At 37.8% G+C, this 19,959-nt stretch overlaps 1 protein-coding gene and 1 pseudogene across 1 annotated transcript; one reads left to right on the top strand and one right to left on the bottom strand.

Moving 5' to 3' along the window:
* The first annotated feature begins 1,473 nt into the window (after positions 1–1,473).
* LOC121395479 lies at positions 1,474–3,109 on the top strand (annotated as a pseudogene).
* A 2,076-nt stretch (positions 3,110–5,185) lies between these two features.
* Positions 5,186–19,959, bottom strand: LOC108697012 (membrane-spanning 4-domains subfamily A member 4A). The gene is made up of 7 exons (XM_018226694.2): positions 19,853–19,959; positions 16,689–16,855; positions 12,711–12,830; positions 10,764–10,820; positions 9,807–9,974; positions 7,470–7,589; positions 5,186–5,423 (listed from the first exon to the last, which is right to left on the bottom strand). Exons 2-7 carry the CDS (start codon positions 16,845–16,847, stop codon positions 5,322–5,324), a joined length of 726 nt encoding a protein of 241 aa, XP_018082183.1. The 5' UTR covers positions 16,848–16,855; positions 19,853–19,959; the 3' UTR covers positions 5,186–5,321.

Raw genomic sequence — 19,959 nt, 5'->3', positions numbered from 1 at the left:
GTAATTGTAAAAAGCAACGTATAATTCTGTTTTTCATTTATCAATAACAATTGGAAAAACATTTAGGTGCAATACACAGTTGGACTTTTCCCAAATGGGAGAAATTTAATACAAACCATTCTGCTTATAATCACACTCTAGTGATATTTTCCCTAATGCCCAATTAGAAGATACATTCACTGCATTCACTGCAGACAACTTGACTTCTTTTATTAGCAAACTTGCCAATTGTTTTTTGGACACATTTGTATCAATACAACTGGATTTCTACAATAATTTGCTGGTTAAATGTTGCATTACCCATGAGTAGAATGCATTCCTAGACTGTCTTTAGAGAAAGAGTCAGATAAAAATGATTTCCACAACATATTTTAATGGACCGAAGCAGTTTATTGCCATGACTTGAGTATGACTCGATTTTGGACCAAATCCCCACACTCCAGTCACAACACTGTCACACAGTCCAACATTATTATAACAAAAAAACACTAGCCACTGAAGGCTGCATATAACAAGTAACAATAGTTTACAATGAATTAACAGTAACCCTCTTAACTAACCCGTTCTCCAACCTAAGGCTAAGTATCAGCCACCTATTTCCTCGCTTACTTTGCCTCCTTCCCTTAAGCGTAGCCCCAGGCCTATCTGACACCAACCTTATCTGATACAGAAGCCCATGTGTACACAATAGAAGGAAAGAAATGTGGTGTTTCTTTTGACAGAGGACTCAGAGCAGCATTACTTTGAGGGTTTACTGGTGTATTTATATAGACCTTTCTGATAAAGCTTACTTCATTTTAGCCTTTCCTTCTCCTTTAACCAGATTTCCTTCATGCGAGACAACTTAATTTAATCTTGACTTAATAATGGCACACTAGGTGTCTCCTTGCATCACTGTTCTTCTGATAAAGCAATACCTCATAATTATGTATTTAGTATTTTTGCAGCATTCCCCTGTTCTTACATTAACAATACTGCCCCTATTGTAGAAATGGCTTGTTCCGCATCCTCTCCAAATACTTTTCATTTAGCATTGCTTTTTCTTTGCACACCATTTGGTTGAACAACTGGTTATCATTCAGAACCATTGCAGGGTTATTTAGGCAATCAGTGTAGAATAAGTTTACAAATGAGTAGATGGAAATGCACACTACACTCCAGGTGAGTTCTTAAGTCTAACACAGATATCTGGTTGTGGACAGTAACAAACGGGTGAAGAGAAAGCCAAACAGTCTACGGGCTAGTTTCATCAGGGTCTCATTTTAAGGGGAAACTTTTCCTATAGGGAAACAGATTTCCGCCCCCCCCAACAAAAACAACAGTGTTTAGACACAGTTATGGTAAGGTATATACTGATTTTAATAAAAAAGGGCTTGCCAGTCAGATTAAGGATAACTTTGACCTCTACATTATAGTAGAGCATGAGGCCCCAGATCATATGCAGGTATTCTCTAAGGAACAAGATTTATCTAAAAAACATTATAATTATTGAATAGGACAAGAAGCAGATGTCTTAGTAATATAGAAAACAATTAAGAATATTTACATTTGCTTTATATAAACCTACTAAGTCAATGCAATCTTCTCTTAGCTTCACAGATGGACAGAAACAATGCTACCACAATAAATTATTGTTTTCTTACTGGACTTTCAGAACTTCCTGAGATTCAGCATTTGCTTTTTATTGTGTTTCTTCTTAGCTACATTATTTCTTTTCTGTATCTGTCATCTTTGCTTATAAATTTAGTTGAGATCGGCAGACCCCAGTGTACTTTTGCCTTATTAACTTTTCCTTTGTAGAAATGTGTTATATTTCCACTACAGTTCCTAATTTCTTGCTGTGCCTTATAACTGGAGATAAGAGAATTTCTTTCTATGGGTGTGCCACACAAGTGTACAGCTTCTCTTGTTTTGGTGTTACAGAATGCTTTATTCTTGCAGCTATGGCTTACGATCAATATGTAATCCGCTTTTATACAACCTCATTCTGTTCATAAACATGAAAAAAAGAACTTTTGTTATCCTCATAGTTGAGTTATGGCTCATTGCTTCAATCAACTCTTTAATTCACACAATCCTTACATTTATGTTGCCCTTCTATGTTGCTAAAGCCATTGATAGCTTCTTTTCTGATATATTGCCATTGCTAAAGCTGGCATGTACAGACACCTTGATCAATCAAATTGTCATTTTTGTTTCCCGGAGGCTGCATTATTGCTGGTCCCATTCATACTCACAGTGATCTCCTACGTACAGATCATCTCAACTATTGCTAGAATTTGCCCGGCTACCCTACATAGACCCCCTCCCTCCTCTCCCCAGCCTAGCTGCTACCCTGGGCAAATGCCCCTAACTCTTTACTTACCCCTCTGTGCAGATTCTGTCCAGCGGAGCTCACAGGCGCCATCTTCAGCCACTTTGGAAATCTTCGGCATAGTGGCGCTTGCCACAATTTTCTGTTTCACAACGCATGTGCCGAAACTCACGAAAATTACTGAATCGTTGGTCTCATTCCGAAGATTACCGAAGTGGCTGGAGATGGTGCCTGTGAACTCCTCTGGTAAAGAGTTATGGGCATTTGCCCAGGGTAGCAGCTAGGCTGGGGGGGGGGTTGGGTTTTTTATAACTTTAGGGTTTAGTTCTCTTTTAAGCCCCTTTTATTTACAGCCTAAGAAACCATAATGTCAAAGTTGCTATCAAAAAAATGATGCAAATGTTGTCTGTATAGTGCTGAGTGCAAGGTTCCTGTATATGTGATGTATCTAAAGGGGTTATTTATCAAAGGTCGAATGTTAGAGTTTTTTATACATTGAATGAACTCAAATGAACTCAGTATTCAAATGGTTTCTTAGTTAGGAAAAAACGTTAATGGATAAAAACTGCAAGTTCAAGTTACAAAACCCGAAAACTCGAACCAATCAAGTTTTCTGTGGGAAAAACTAGAATTGCTCGAATTATTAGAGTTTTTGTGAAAAAAACTTGAACATCATGCAGACTATTAACATCTTCAAATGGTTCAAGGGATCTCTGCCATTGACTTCTAGATGACTTTGACATGTTTTTTAAGAATTCATCATTTCTTTTCAGATTTAGAAAAGAGCTAGATTAAGTAGTGAGGCTTTAAGAGCTACTCAACGTGCCATGTCTCTCCACAATACTTCTCCATAGAGAAAATTCAGTGGCACTGGTATGTAAATCAGTGAGGAAGAGATTGGGCATGGCGCAGAAGTGCTGGAGGCAGCACTGTTTTCTCTCTTATCCATTCCTAATCTCTGCATCAGCATTATATATCTTTATATCTCATTTAATACTTACTATTACATTTTGCTGAATAATATAATATAGACATAGTGAAACAAAAAAAAAGAATATATCAATATATATCTGTTTGAATGCAACAATATCTGCAAAGGAATAAAATGGACCCTGACGCTATAACATCAAATTATTATATTTGCTCTTAAACTGTTTGAACAGCACCTACAAAAGCTAATAGATTTCTTGTCAGCAACAGGCCTATTTAATGGGAAAACCTGTCATCCTGTAGGTGTGTAGAGAGCCATAACTGACCCATAAATTAAAAGTCATGATACTGTAATTACTGTTATTTACTAGTCAAAAGTGGCAACTACAGTCCTAGGGGAAGATTTACTAAAGGGCAACGTGGCAGTCGCTAGCAACAATTCATCAGCAATCTCATCCACAGGGACATCGCCAATTTACTAACAGGCATAGAGGACAATTTGCTATTGATAGAGACTGTTGCTAGCGTAGTTTTTATGCCCTATTGCCAGGGGTATTTTCACTCAGACGAACGATCGTTACCTCTTTCGCCTGATTTTCCTTCACCACCTTAGACCTGGCAAACTGATAAAACACAGCTACATCCTCCTCAATCTTATGTCAGTGAATCATATTCTGTACGTCGGAAAGTCAAAAAGTTGTAAAAAAACATTTTTTAAAGCGGAATTGCCTTCAAAAGTCCTAACTATTTATGTGTTAATTTTTTTAAACCAATTTGAGGGACAAGCCACATTTGTTTTAGGGTGGGCTCATGTCTAGGGCATTAGAGGATCTCTTTTGTCTTTATTTTGCTTTCTTGGACATGTGTAATAATAAGCATCACTAATAAAGACATCTACACGACCTATATGTAGCTGCCATATTCAAATTGTCCTAAGTGTAAGAGAACTAACGAAGTTTCGCTAGGCAGAATTAAACACTAGTAGGAAGATTGCTAAGAAATCGCTAGCGAAGCTTAGTGAATTAGGGTAGTGGTAAAGAATTTATGCCTGGCAAAGTGGCACGAAGTGTGGCGAAGCGGTCGCTGGCGAAAATTCGACCTTTAGTGAATTTGCCCCTAGTACCTTTCTACCAGTGCAAGTTAATATTCCAATAACTACACAACTTTTATGAATGAATTCTGACAAGTGATGGGCGAATTTAGTTGCCAGGTGTGAATTCGCAGCGAATTCCTGCGATTCACCGCTGGCAAATAAATTCGCAAAAAAAAAACATCGAAAATTAGCCGTCAATTCCCCAGTGAATTCGCCATTTTGCAATTTCACAAATTTCGCAATTTTTCCGGCGAAGCGAAACTCCACAAATTCACTCATCACTAATACTGACCCCTAGGAGCCCATTTACTTAGCTCAAGTGAAGGGATAGAGGAAAAAAAACTTCGAATTTTGAATGTTTTTTTTTGGCTACTTCGACCATTGAATGGGCTACTTTGACCTTCGAAGTAGCCCATAAAAATCGTTCGACTATTTGACCATTCGATAGTCGAAGTACTTCGACCCTCTAGTTCGCCACCTAAAACCTACCGAAGTCAATGTTAGCCTATGGGGAAGGTCCCCATAGGCTTTGCAATCTTTTTTTGGTTGAAGAAAAATCGTTCGATCGATGGATTAAAATCCTTCGAATCGAACGATTCGAAGGATTTAATCGTTCGATCAAACAATTTTTTGAATCAACGAATTGCGGTAAATCCTTCGACTCCGATATTCGAAGTCGAAGGATTTCAATTCGGCAGTCGAATATCGAGGGTTAATTAACACTCGATATTCGACCTTAAGTAAATTTGCCCCCTAGTGTTAATAAGAAAAAGTTTCTGGTGCCTGGAGGGGGGTTGTTTCTGAGTACTTTCTGCTATCTTATATAAAGAGTGATACGACTATGCCAGTTAATGCCAAAATAAATCAATACTGGGTTTATTCTATATTCAATGTATCTGAACTAAATCATGATGATTTTTCTGCCATCTCTAAATAACTGGTTCTTTGCATTGTTATCACCATCCTGTTCCGAAAGCCTTTCGATCAAGCCTCAGCATCATCATCATTTTGAGAAGGTTTCATGGCAGCAGGAGCTGAGCTTGAATGGTCGGTGGTCAAAGTAGCACTCTGATATATCACCACAGTCTGCAATTCAACAGAAGAAAAGCTTAACATAATATCATATGCTTAATGGTATTTGCACAGACATCTTATCAGTTATGGCAGTACATTTATTCAGTGGTAGCACTGGGGTCTGCAAGGAGTTTTGTAACAAGGCTAATTACAGTATTAGACCAGACAACTGATATTCACCACCATTTAGAGTCAACATACTAGTATTCATAGATTTTCCGTAGGAGTCCTTAGGAGTATTCAGTGCCAGACTAATATCAGAACCTTCTTTTCCCAATAGATTTTGGAAGCAGCAGTAACACCTGTTAAATGGGTGCATTCATGTGCTACCACTATTGTGCCTTTTTCAATTTATATTCTGGTTTCTCAAATCCAGACAATGGGATCTTATAATGGGGAAAACAATGTTGCGTTGATAGGTGCCATGCAACTCAAAAATTCTTGACAACTCTAGAAAATTCTTAAAGAAGAACAAAACCTCCCCCATACCAAAAAACCCCCTTAACTGCCTGCCATTGACCCCCTTCCCGCACTGTGCATTAGTCAAAAAAGAATCTGACCCTAAAATGCAGAGCAGCACAGTGGAGCTCCAGGGCACCATCTTCCGTTGCTTCATATTCTTCGGAGACTCAACGCCAACATAAAGCTTGCTGGAGCATGTGCAGTTGGGCCAAATAAGGAATCATTTTCAACTGCGCATGTTCAAATCGGCATTGAGTCCCAAAAGAATACAAAGCAGTCGAAGAGGGTGCCCTTGAGCTCCTCAAGTCTGCATTTTAGAGTCAGATTTTTTTAAGGGGTTGTTTTTTTACTAATGCACAGTGCAGGGTTGGAGAGGGGAGGTGGGGCTTTTGGTACGGGGGGGGGGTTTAGTTCTCCTTTAAGTACATGGAATCAACGTTTTCCATTCAAACACAGGCTCCTGTGCCCAGTTTTATTTATTCACTGAACAGTTTTAAGCTCCCATTTTATTTTTGTCAAGAAAACCTGGGCAAGAATATCAAGTGCAAATCTAGAGACAGTTCAATACTCGCTTTGGTATCTCACTGGTTAGATGTGTAATTTTACCTCTAAATTGCTTTACATGTATCAACATTGGTGTTAAACTGCTTTTATATATTGCATTTTTGCCTAATCAACTATTGGAAACATTTCTTTTTTCATTGTGCACACTCACCCCAATTTCATTTGAACTATTCCTTATACTTCCTTATTCCTATCAACTTGGCACCTCTGTACTGTGCCTTTTGGCCTTCCCGCAAATCTGGGCATGGGCACAGCCTTAGTAAATCACAAGAAAGCATGTCAGGCACCATCTAGAGCAGGGGTCCCCAACCTTTTTAACCCGTGAGCCACATTCAAATGTAAAACAAGTTGGGGAGCAACACAAGCATGAAAAAGTCCCCTGGGGTGTCAAATAAGTGCTGTGATTGGCTATTTGGTAGCCCCTATGTGGACTGGCAGCCTACAAGAGGCTCTCTCTGGCACTATACTTAGTTTTTATGCAATTAAAATTAGCTTTCAAGATTAAAATTCAAAAATAAGCACCTGCTTTGAGGACACCGAGAGCAACATCCAAGGGGTTGGAGAGCAACATGTTGCTCACGAGCTACTGGTTGGGGATCACTGATCTAGAGGCAGGAGACGCTTTCCAGAGGTGCCTGTCCAGAGGGGACAACATGTGAAAAGTGGCTGGGTGCATCTGTATGTTGCTAGGCCATTCACTGTTCCCAAAGTACAGCAGTTAAAGGGTCAAAAGGACATTTTACCTTCATTTTGTAAAATGTTCCCATGGATTTGTCTAATGGAGATATTAAAGTTAAAACTAAGTTTATTTTGCTTTATCTCCAAGTACCAGTGACTGTTGTTATTTCCTTGTTTAGTCAGTGTCTCCAACCCAGTTGCATTGGCAACCCAGATATTCGGTGATAGTAAACGAACTTCCTGATAAGGCCATACTTACACTTATGGTTGGGCTGTTAAGTCACAATGGTCTTTTAATACAATCACGTATTTGCAGCTATGGCAACAGATTGAAAATATTGAAAGCACACTTACCATTTCATTAAAAGATGTTCGGCATAAGACCCGGCATCCAAATATTGAATTTGATAGGCATACGCATAGCTCCAAAACGGTTAAAATAAAAAGAATCGACACTATCCCAATTACTACAGTCTGAAATGTAAAAAAAATATATAAATGTAAAAATTCAGACTCCAGTGAGTTATTATAGATACACACAGGACTCATTTATAAGGATATGACATAAGCAACAATTAGAACACAAACTGTATGACTTACAATGAAGAATATAGGTAGAGTAATTAAAAAAAACATATAGATATATACAGTATATACCAATTCGTAACAGTAAGCCAAACATGCCATTAAAGCAGCATTTTTTTTATGTACTGTAATGGGAAACTATACTCCTGAACATTGCACATAAACCAGCCAATTTGTAAAAGACTTTTGCATATATAGGAACACCCTGAGCCTATGTCAGATGCTAGCCTTGTTAGCAGTTAATTAACCTCAAATTCTAAAAAAATTCCAAAAAAAATCACAAATTTTAATTTTACAAAATGCTTCCTCGTGTTAGGTAGGGGCATGCAAAAAATGATACATGTAAGGGCTGATTTATCATCGTTCAGAATTTTTTATTTAATTTCCCCAAATCAAACTTTTTATTAGGGATGCACCGAATCCAGGATTCAGTTCGGGATTCGGCCAACCGAATCCGAATCCTAATTTGCATGTGCAAACTAGGGGTGGGGAGGGAAATTGGGTGATTTTTGGACACAAAACAAGGAAGTAAAAATGTTTCCCCTTCCCACCCCTAATTTGCATATGCAAATTAGGGTTCGGATTCAGTTCGTTATTCGGCTGAATCTTTCACAAAGGATTCGGGGGTTCAGCCGAATCCAAAATAGTGGATTCGGTGCATCTCTACTTTTTATAGCTAAAAATTGTGGATTTAATTAATTATTCTAAACCATGAAAAAAATATTGATTAAGGGGGTTATTTATCAAAGGTCGTGTTTGTGTGGTTTACTACCTTCAATAAACTCACAACTCAAATGTCAAATGTGCTTATTTATGAAAAAATCCAAATGTAACAAACTCAATTAAATGCAATAGGTGAAAAACTTGAATACCTCGAATTTATCCAGTTTATAGGCCAAAAAACCTTGAATACCTCAAATTTATAGAGTGTTTGAGAGCTTAAAAAAACAAAAATCATGAAAGCAGAAAACATCTTCAAATGGTTAAAGGGACCTCTGGCATTGACTTCTACATGATCTTGACAGGTTTTAGCTGGAGTATTTTTGGATTCAGGCTTTCAGGGCATGATAAATCTTGAGTTTTTTTCCCCAAAAAATGTAATTTTTTAGAAACACACAAATTGTTCGAGAAAACACAACTTGGCCTAATAACCTCCTCAATGTAAAAACCATGAAAAACTTTAATACAAATCTTCACCATGTAAAAGTTGGCAAGGTAATGTAGAAGTCAACGGGAGCTATCCTTCTCCAATCTTTCTTTACTTCCAGATTTTAGAGGTTTTCCTTTTTTTTTTTCCGTTTGGTTTTTGTATACTTATACGGGCCAGGCTCCCTAGGCAACCTGGGCGGTTGCGGCGCTGGCTGGTCACGTGCATGCACAAACTGGTGCTCTCATGTGCAAAATCGCAATTACACCGGCAATTAGAACAGACAGTCGGAGAGAGAGGACCGGGGTAGGTGATAGAGGAGGTACCTGCCTGGTGCCCTCCAACTTTTTCGCTTAGTTCCGGCCCTGCTTTCCATGTTTTTATTACTTCATGCCGTTTATATTAAGATCTTTTAATAAATACATAGAAATTTGTGCTTTTTAATAATGTGTTTGGTGAGGTTGAAAAAAAACAGGGATGCACCGAATCCAGGATTCGGCCAGGATTTGAACTTTTTCAGCAGGATTCGGCCGAACCGAATCCTAATTTGCACATGCAAATTAGGGGCGGGGAGGCAAATTGCATGACTTTTTGGCATAAAACAAGGAAGTAAACAAAGTTTTCCCATTCCAACTCCTAATTTGCATATGCAAATTAGGATTTGGATTCGTTCGGTATTCGGCCGAATAGTTCACGAAGGATTCGGGGATTCGGCCGAATCCAAAATAGTGGATTCAGTGCATCCCTAAAAAAAAAACTCAAAAACAACACAACTTTGAATTTTGATAAATAAGTGCACCATAGCAACTATCATAATTAGGCCGAGGGAATTATGTATAAATCAATTTTACTGAAACAAACAATATATAGATATGAAGAGCCAGAAAACATTATAAAATACAATCAAACGTTGGGTGTGAACACGCTCATGTGGATTTAGGTTTGATTTCAGTTCTGACCTGTGGATGGAAAGATCCTTCACATAGATTTTCCTCATAACATACACAGTAAAGAACAATTCCGCGGCCCAATATGTGTTCAAGCATTGGAGTGGCGATGCAATATATTATGACTGCAACACCAGCAAACACACAGCACACTATGTTCACTGCCATGCTGGATCTCACCTGCAATCAAAAAGAATTGTTCATTTTTTTAAAAAAATGCACTTAAGTCAGGTTAGTAAGGGTTAGTATAGTGAATAGATACACACAACAGGTACATTGAGAACACATTGTGGCCTAATAATATTCTAACCCATATCATTTAAATGTCATGTCCAATGTGCGGCCCTGGGGCCAACTGCCGCCCGTCTTCAAATTTACACCGGCCCTCAGCCTCCATCATGAAATTAATAATAATGAGGCCCCCCAGGACAGTGCGATCAGGAATCGCCTAGCCGTAATATTTGGGCACATTAGTGAAATGTTCTGCCACTTGGTCTATACTGCTGCCTGTGTGCTGAAGGTGTTAGTAATAGACACGTAAGGGCACGTAGTGATGCGCCGTTCTCTCACATACTTCTTTAGGGCTGAAGGTGTCAATAGACGTACTGACGTGCCAGTACAGTAAACTAAAGAAGTATGTGAATCGACAGTACGTGTCTATTGCTAACACCTTCAGCACACAGGCAGCAGTATAGACCAAGTGGCAGATCATTTCACTAATGTGCCCAAATATTACTGCTATGGCTATGCGATTCCTTGTTTAAATGAGTTAAATGATGTTAATGGTTCAAAGAATGTCAGGCTGAATGGTCGGCCCCCACACATTTTCACCTCACCAAATCTGGCCCTCGTTGCAAAAAGTTTGGACACCCCGGTTATAATTGTTAAATTGACAGCTATTTTTATAAAGCACCCGGTCCCCGCTAAAAGCAGACTGACCTATTACAATAACCTATTTTTGCATATTACCTTTCCAACTGTTGGATTGTTAGAAGCAGCAACAGAGAGTGCACCTGAAATGATGTACTGTAGAAAGAATAGAAGAACACAGTTAAATGTCTATGAAGACTTTCATTCATGCAGATCATGATATACAGTATCTAGTAGTGATAAGTCTAAAGCAACTGAAAATAGGTAGTAGGAGAGATTATAGAGTGTATAGGAAAGAGGTTGGAGAATGACGAGAGTGAGGAGATGACAAGAAAAATAGTTTGAAGGTTGGGCCTTTGGCCTAAGGTTTTCTGATGGGCCCCTCATACCTGAATCCAAAACTGAATGGTTAACTCTAATGGCAACTGAATCCCAGGTAAAATATATTTATATATAATATTAATGTGCTAATACTAACAAGTTACCAGGTACTTTAAAATACAGTAAGGCTCTCAATCTGTAATAAGTCTTCATCAGGTCTCACAACTCATGATTAGCAATCAAGTAACATTTACTGGTCACCTGTTTGAAAGCAAAAATCCGAGTGGATGCTAGGGATGCACCGAATCCAGGATTCGGTTCGGGATTCGGCCAAGATTCAGCCTTTTTCAGCAGGATTCGGCCTAATCCTTCTGCCCAGTTGAACCGAATCCTAATTTGAATATGCAAATTAGGGGTGGGGAGGGAAATTGCGTGACTTTTGGACACAAAACAAGGAAGTAAAATGTTTTTCCCCTTCCCACTCCTAATTTGCATATGCAAATTAGGGTTTGGATTCGGTTCGTTATTCGGCCGAATCTTTCACAAAGGATTCGGGGGTTCAGCCGAATCCAAAATAGTGGATTTGGTGCATCCCTAGTGGATGCTATGGGCTACTAAACCTGGCGAAACTTTGTAACATTTACTATATCAGTCACTTACATTTTTATATAATTTATTATTTTATTTACATGGGTACATGTGACGTGGGACTACTAGAGCATAGACTTATATTCTTTTTCTTTTGAATTATGTCATAATTATAATATGATATTGTTAGAATTAACATAGTAAAACCAAGATAGAGAGCAGGAAGAGAGGACACCTATGTGCAAGCCACGGCCTAATATATGCTACACAGGCCAAGATTTCTAATATGGCCACCCATAAGCCAGAGGTTGCTCGTGCCCATCCCCTCCCCCCCCCACACACACGTGCATGTGTAGGTTTCAGATGGAGCATTGGGGATTAGGCGAGCAGGGGATTTAAAAAGCCGTGAGTCTCAATTGCTCCTGAAAAAATTAGAATGCGGCTGGGAGGAATTCTAAAATCTTCATGCCCTAGGCCCAGGCCTTCTGATAAATCTGGTTGAATGTGGCGCTCAAAGTGGAAAAAAAAGTAAATTGCAGCCTCTTTTGCTCTTTCCGAGCTGCATTTCGTTTTGCAAATGAGGATTATTGTGTATTACATTCAATAAACCCAAAACTTGCTTTTATAAAATGAAATGTAGTTCTGAGAAAGTCTATAGTTTGCATTGCTATTAAGAAAAGGCTGCATTTATTCTCTGCACTTCTATTTCTGATTGTTGAAACAATATAGCAAAAGCCAGCTAATAAGTAGACCTGTAGGTAGAATTGACTATTGTCTCGTGGGTTAGAACCAGTGAAAAGAAAGGGATAACAGAAAATTGAGCAAGTTTGTGCAGGGTCGGACTGGACCATTAGGGGCCCACTGGGGCTGTCACACAAAGGGCCATCCTGGCAGTCACTGGGTTCCCCCTTCAGACTTCAAATCTCCCACTGAGTGCATGTGCGAACCCCATCACGACGCAAGGGGGCAGCCAATAGAGGGAGCAAGTCTGGTTCAGCGGGGACCCATGAGGGCCAGGGAGTTGAGTATTGGAAACTTGCTTAAAACGAATTAAAATGGGTTTTGGGTTCCCCTTTAAACCAAAAAATGCAACTTATTATTGAACTTACAAAAGCTCAGGCAGGTCCATATTCTTACCATGATTCCTGTCCAAAGTGGCAAACCACTTTCACGGACTACATCAAAATAACTTCTTAATGACATAGTCAGAACTATGCCAAGTGCAATATGGATTATTCCTGTAAATATCTGAATTACCTGCAAAACACAAATTGGTATTATGTAAAAATATGAGAGGATCCAGTGGATGTCTTTCAAAGAACAAACGTGCCCCGCTGATGATTCAGCACTCTTTTCAATAGGAGAATTTAAAAAAGCTTACATATTAATACTGGCAGTTATGGAATACATTTTATGGAAAGGCCACCAAATTCGGAGACAACTTTTTTTTTTGTAATCTTTATTTTAATTTTTTCGTTATGAAAAAGATTTACAACATATAAAAATATCGCAATTTATCCATTTCACATACATTTTCCAAGATATCTCAAATTCCACATCATCTTTTTTTTACATTGCGATATACTCGCAACTTTTGATATCCTCATAATTTGACTTTATTTTTTATAATACACACATTTTAGTGTCATGTGACACAAGTGACATCGCCAAACATCAATTATAATTTATGACATTCCAAGGAATTGTTTATAAGGATATTCATGTGTATTGTACCCAGGGCCAGAACTGGGGATAGGCAGAAGTGGCATGTGCCTAGGGCACAGTGGTGGGGCACCAGGCAACCTACCTCTTCTTTAAAGTAGTACAAAACATAATCAAAAAGCAAAACCATTCAAGCGGGATATGATTTATACCTGTAAGTAATTGGTAGGCTATATAGGATAGGAGTGTCCACAACACAGTTGGAGTGTCGACAACAATGAAATATAGCAGATTAATACCGACCGTGATGCAGATACACAGCCCCTCGTCTGCAGTGAAGGAGTTCTGAGTCCCATAGAAATTAGGCTAATCTGTTCCAAATAGAATCGCAAGGTCGATATAAGGCTATGCAAAGTCAGTACTGTGTTAAATAGGCTTTCAGTCGGGTTAGATTCCCATACGAATGTTTGTGGATCAAAAGTCCATGTTAGCAACTTAGCAGTTGCACTGATAGTAGTATATCCCAGGGATGTGTATACAGTACGAGACTAGGGGCTGTGTATACGAGCTCTGTTGTCCAGACAAATTTCCTGCATTTTGTGTCACTTGAGACAGTGCCCTCTTCAAAATTGGAGTTCTAACGTCTGCATATGCATGGGCATGCATGGATGAACACAATTAAGGCCATCTGCAGTGGCCATTACAACATACCAATTTAGTTCAGTTAATTACTCTTAGTAACTCCTCTCTGCATGCTTTTCTCACACGCAATTCATGTTGAAATCGCCTGATGAGTTAATATCTAATTAGGAGGGATTCCTCATCTTCTATGCAGCGCTCCTTCTTTTAAATGTTTCTACATATGTCATGGTGATAAATAAATATTGCTTTTTAATTCAAGTTAATTTAGTCAATTTGTGATCTGTCATATTGATGTATTGGTGGGCTATTGGATTGGAGTAGAAGTCCCATTTTATGTACATACATACATATATATATATATATATATATATATATATATATATATATATATATATATATGCTTTCCAATGAGTATCCACACTCAAAAGCTGCTGTTAATGGCGGGGTGCACGGTAATTTTGTATGTATCAATTATCTTCAGACCAGCACTCCCTTTAAAAACTTGGTAATTTTATTGTTGCATAGTATCAAATACCCGACGTTTCGGTCCACATCCTTGAAAAAGGTCCAAATGTGGACCGAAACGTCGGTATTTGATACTATGCAACAATAAAATTACCAAGTTTTTAAAGGGAGTGCTGGTCTGAAGATAATTGATATATATATATATATATATATATATATATATATATATATATATATATATATATATAATGGCTCAAAAGAAGCTAGCACACACAGGACTTATGGAGAAAAAAAGGTTTTTATTTTAACAGAAAAAAACTAACGTTTCGGCTAGGTCCCTAGCCTTCTCAAAGTGAATGAAACAAACAATCCCATTTTAAAGCATCAAAGGCGGGGAAAGGGTATGGATGACATCATAGAGTGTCATGGATGTGGGTGGAGCAATACACAAACGTAAAAACAACAATAAAGAGTGTGAAATATACAAAAAACAGTTTGCAAACACAAAAGGTGACAGAAAACAACATCGCATGTACAGAAACTGAGGAGTAGTCAGTAAAGCTGCAATAATGTACAATGTTGCCAACAATCATAGTGACATGTAACATTGTATACAGGAGCAGTGACCAGCTCCATGTTGTAGCTCCCACCCTTCCCAGCTATAGTCAGGTGATCCCACTGGTGTCTAATAAAAGGGCAGCCAAGTATGGAGGTTTACTTTGAAAGCAGCTGGTAAGATGCAGGTAAAACTTAATCCCTTTGTAAAATGTATAATGAAGCAATAGAATTCTTAATGAATCAGATGAAAATTGAGCGTAGGACTGGCCAGATATGGGATGACTTTGACGTAGTTGGCCAGCTTAAATATATTGCAATATATGGACAAACAATCCCTGTTTTGTTTAAAGGGTAAGGCATTTTTCAGTAGCAGTATGCACAAAATGTCTCTGTCTTAAATATATTGATAATGGGTTGAGTGCAGAGGAATCTTGTATTTGTCTATATGTAACAATGTATACAGAGTAAAGATTAGAACTTCCTGTTCAAGTGAACTCTTTCTAGAAGTACTGATTAGTAGTACAATGTATCAATCTTACTTAGTACATAAACAGATCCTAAAATGTGCAGCCGCTAAATAGAGCTGATATGCGGCATGGTATATAGCAAGAAAGGAAGATTGTTAAATCGTTAAACATAATATATATATATATATATACTGTATATATATATATATATATATATATATATATGTACAAAACATAATGTACGACATTTCTAGGCTACCTCTTTAGTTAGGCTTTAGTTCTCCTTTAAGGCATCTAAACCTTTGTTAGCAGATAGGTTAAGGAAACCATCCAGATGGCCTCCATTAAGGATGGTCTTTCTCCACCTTTACATTTTAGGGCTCATTCAACTTGGAAGATATCCACCTCATTGGCTCAGTTAGCCAATGTTCCTATGGATAACATCAGAAGATGGTGCAACCTGGAAACCCCACCCTAGTTACTCGCTAGCTCTCTAAGTTGTTGTCGTATAGGATGTAAGGGAATGAGTAAATTTAAAATGAAATTTTACTTTTCCCTTAGTTGTTCTGTAGCAAAATAGACGACTAAGGCAAAAGTAAATTTCAGTAAGTATAAATTTACTCTATATATATATATATATATATATATATATATATATATATATATATATATATATATATATATAGGTATAGGATCTACTATCCACAATGCTTGGGTCTTTCATTAATTAGGGGTCAATATACCTTAAGTCAGCTAATAGTCATTTAAGCATGAATTCATTAGAATTGTTTTGCCAACAATATGGATTCTTGTAGCTTAGTTATGATTATGTTCAAGGTACTGTTTTATTACTAGAGACAAAAATAAAATCATTAAATTCTATTACATGGAAGAAGCCTCTGCTATATGTCTGAGAAGGCAACACAGTTATAACAATACTATTCAGTAGGAATGTATTTCTTGGAGTTTTCTTGTTCACTTAAGAGACACTTTGACATGAGTGCTATAATTCCCCATGTACCATTACCCTTTATTTCATTAGCACAAGCCTGATTAACAGTCTCTACAGGACATATCAGCATAGGCACCAGTCCTAGGAGGTTGTGTGCCTGGGCAGCAAAGCAGTCTTGATAAAGGTTACATAAAGTTGGCATCTGATCATGCAACTCAGGAATTATTCATTATCATGGCCAGTATCATAAGGTCAGTATCATAAGTGTCTAATATTTCATAATAATACAATGTTTTCCTTAATGTAGACCAAAGCCTAACTAAAAACTAGTTTGGTGTCTTCGTTTTAACTGTATAATACTCTGCTCACCCCAAGAACTTCAGGTTCTCCTGAAATAAATGTTTGAAGTGGTTTTGGTAAATCTGTTGGTCCTTTGGAACTCGTATCTGTTGTCTCCGCTGAATGATCTTGTGCACCCACTCGAGAAATAATCACAAAACTACTGGGATCAGACTCAACTGGAACCATTTTCCCTTCTGAAAAAAATAAGGAAGAAGTAAGAGTACCTATTAATGGACTTACAAGAAAAACAGAGAACCTAACAACAAGAAAACAAGACAGCAAAATCTTATGGTGTTAATTAAAAAACATCAGTGCGCTTACATGTTAATAGCTTGATGCATTTCTTGGCACAAAAAGTCAACACAGTAACACAGTCTATCATTGGTAGCACATGTTAGATAGACAGGTGTTCACCTACTTGAAGGCAGATTTATTAAGGGTCGAATTGAAAAGTCTAATTCGAATTCTCAATTTTTTTATGGTCAAAACTGTCAAATTCGACTATGGAATTATCCAAACTCGATTTGAGTTTTTTAAAAAAAATTGAATTCGATATTATCGAGATTTATGATACTCTAGCCCTTTCAGCATTCAAATTCGACTGTTCACCACCTTAAACCCACCGGACTACTGTATAAGTCAATGAGAGAGGTCCAGGGATCAATTCGGTGTTGTTTGTAGCCTTCCTGATATTCAAGTTTGTTGCGGAGAAAAAATTCGAATCGAGTTTGGTCAAATTCGAATCGAATTTGATTCAAGTTTTCGGGTCTGTAAAATTCGTCCGAGTTTGAAATATACTTTTTTTAATAAATTTCCCCCAACCAAATTTCGATTAAAATCGAATTCATGTTAAAAAAAACTCACATGAATTCAAAATTCAAATCTTGATAAATGTGCCTCTCTGCTTATACATGACTCAGGTTATAAAAACTTGACTTCCATTATGTGGCGTGGGTCATCTTGGTTTCATAACTCGCAAATTCTTCATTCCATGTTCTAGCCTTTGCCATATGCAACTAGAGTGTATAATGCTTTTTAATGCTGCTATTAAAGTTAAAGTGGTGGTTCACCTTTACATTGACTTTTAGTTTATAGAATGGTTAATCCTAAGCAACTTTTCAATTAGCCTTCATTTTTTTCTCTTTTGTAGTTTTTTAATGATTTGCCTCCTTCTTCTGACTCTTTCCAGCTTTCAAATGGTGGCCACTGACCCCATCTAAAAAACAAATGCTCTGTAAGGCTACACATTTATTGTTATTGTTACTTTTTATTACTCATCTTACTATTCAGGCCTCTCCTATTCCTATTCTAATCTCTGATTCAAATCAATGGATGTTTACTAGGGTAAACATCCAATCTAGCAACCAGATTGCGCAAATTGCAAACTGAAGAGCTCCTGAATAAAAAGTTCAATAACTCAAAAACCACAAATAATATAAAATGAAAACCAAATGCACATTGTCTCAGAATATGACTCTCTGCAACATACGAAAAGTTAATTTAATGTTGAACAACCCCTTTAATGCTGGAGCAGAGGTTTAAAGGAGAACTAAAGCTTAACTAAAGAAGAAGGCTAGAAATGTTGTACATTATGTTTTATGTTTCTGTACCAAGGCAACCACAGCCCTTTAGCAGGGATGATCTGTGTATCCAAAGATGCCCCTGTAGCTCCCCATCTTCTTTGCTGCTGATTCACTGCACATGCTCTGTGCTGCTGTCACTTACTGAGCTTAGGGACCCACTCACAATATACAGTACACATAGAATAGAAATGTCACAATATAAGACTGATCAGTAATTAATACAGATAATTACTACATGTCAGCACAGAAACCAGTGCAACTAGCGTCAGAATTTTATTAATCAGCCCTGTAGCATCATCTTATATTACAGACAAACCTCATTTTCTGCTGGATAATTTGTGACGATCCCTAAGCTTAGCTTCTCAACAGCTGCTCAGAGCCCACTGAGCATGTGAGTGTCGCAGACACTTTCCAAGGTGGTGACCCCCTCTGACAAGTTTGAAGTCCTGGATCATTGCTGCTATTGACAAGCTGAAACTTTAGGCTGGTGCAATAAGTTTATTATATATAATATGGCATTTTATGCCATATTCATTATTAAGGTTTAGTTTACCTTTAATGTTGGTACTTGCATACTTACTTACCTATGCCAAAGTGAGCATAGCACCAACTGCCTTCATAATTATTATTATTATACAGTGGAGTAACTACATATTACTTGGCCCCACAGCAAATTATTTTTCAGGCCCCCAAAATGTTTAGAGGTTGACTTGTTTTACCAATATTTATTGAAACTGTATATAAATTTGGGCCTCATGGGGCCCCTATACCTCCTGGGCCCCCCTGCAGCTGCAGGGTCTGCTTCCTCTATAGTTACGCCCCTGTTATTATAGCTTATGATTAAGCTATGGAGCTTCTTGGAGCTTGTGTCTTTTTATAGTGGTAGTATATCAGTCCCTACATAATCTGAATAGTATAAAATTACTGACTAGGATGTCAGAGGAAGTGAATCCAAATTTGTTGCTTCCCCTTTCTCTATTCCGTTCCACAACACTCCTTTGTTTATTAGTAGAGCTACTGGTACAGTTCGTGTAGAAGAGTATTTTCGTCTATGAAATAATGGGCAGAATTCCTTTCTGCATTTAACAGGCATTTGTTCTCATTATTTTCCTGTTTTCTTCTTTTTCAACAGAGACTGACCAGCTCCTAAGGTATGAAGAACACAGTCTATTATAGTTCAGCAACAGGATTCCATTTTACAGCCCCGAATTTGTAAAAACAGAAAATCCATATAAATTTCTTTTGCATTTTCCATGTACAGGTATGGGACCTGTTATCCAGAATATTCGGGACCTGAGGTTTTCCGGATAACGGATCTTTCCGTAATTTAGGTCTTCATGCCTTAAGTCTACTAGAAATTCATTTAAACATTAAATAAACCCAATAGGCTGATTTTCTTCCAATGAGGATTAATTATATCTTAGTTGGGATCAAGTACAAGCTACTGTTTTATTATTACAGAGAGAAAGAAAATCATTTTTAAAAATTTGGATTATTTGGATAAAATGGAGTCTATGGGAGACTCCGTAATTCGGAGCTTTCTGGATATCGGGTTTCCGGATAAGGGATCCTATATCCTGTATATATTTTCTGCTTTTGCTAAAATACCTTGTTGTGTTCCCGTTGTAGGTATCAGAACGCAGAGCTGTTATAACTTCTGCCCAGCTGCCTTTGCTCTCCACTCGTCTGTTTACAGAGCAAATTCAGTGTGACGT

Source organism: Xenopus laevis, chromosome 7L (assembly GCF_017654675.1).
Source record: "Xenopus laevis strain J_2021 chromosome 7L, Xenopus_laevis_v10.1, whole genome shotgun sequence".
NCBI lineage: Eukaryota > Metazoa > Chordata > Amphibia > Anura > Pipidae > Xenopus > Xenopus laevis.
This window is presented reverse-complemented; position numbering and strand designations above follow the sequence as displayed.

Coding starts and splice junctions, on each gene's coding strand:
- LOC108697012 (XM_018226694.2), bottom strand. CDS start 16,847: ATGGTTCCAGTTGAGTCTGATCCCAGTAGTTTTGTGATTATTTCTCGA. Junction 10,821..12,710: donor CACTTTGGACAGGAATCATG/GTAAGAATATGG, acceptor TTCTTTCTACAG/TACATCATTTCAGGTGCACT. Junction 7,590..9,806: donor AAGGATCTTTCCATCCACAG/GTCAGAACTGAA, acceptor TTTACATTTCAG/ACTGTAGTAATTGGGATAGT.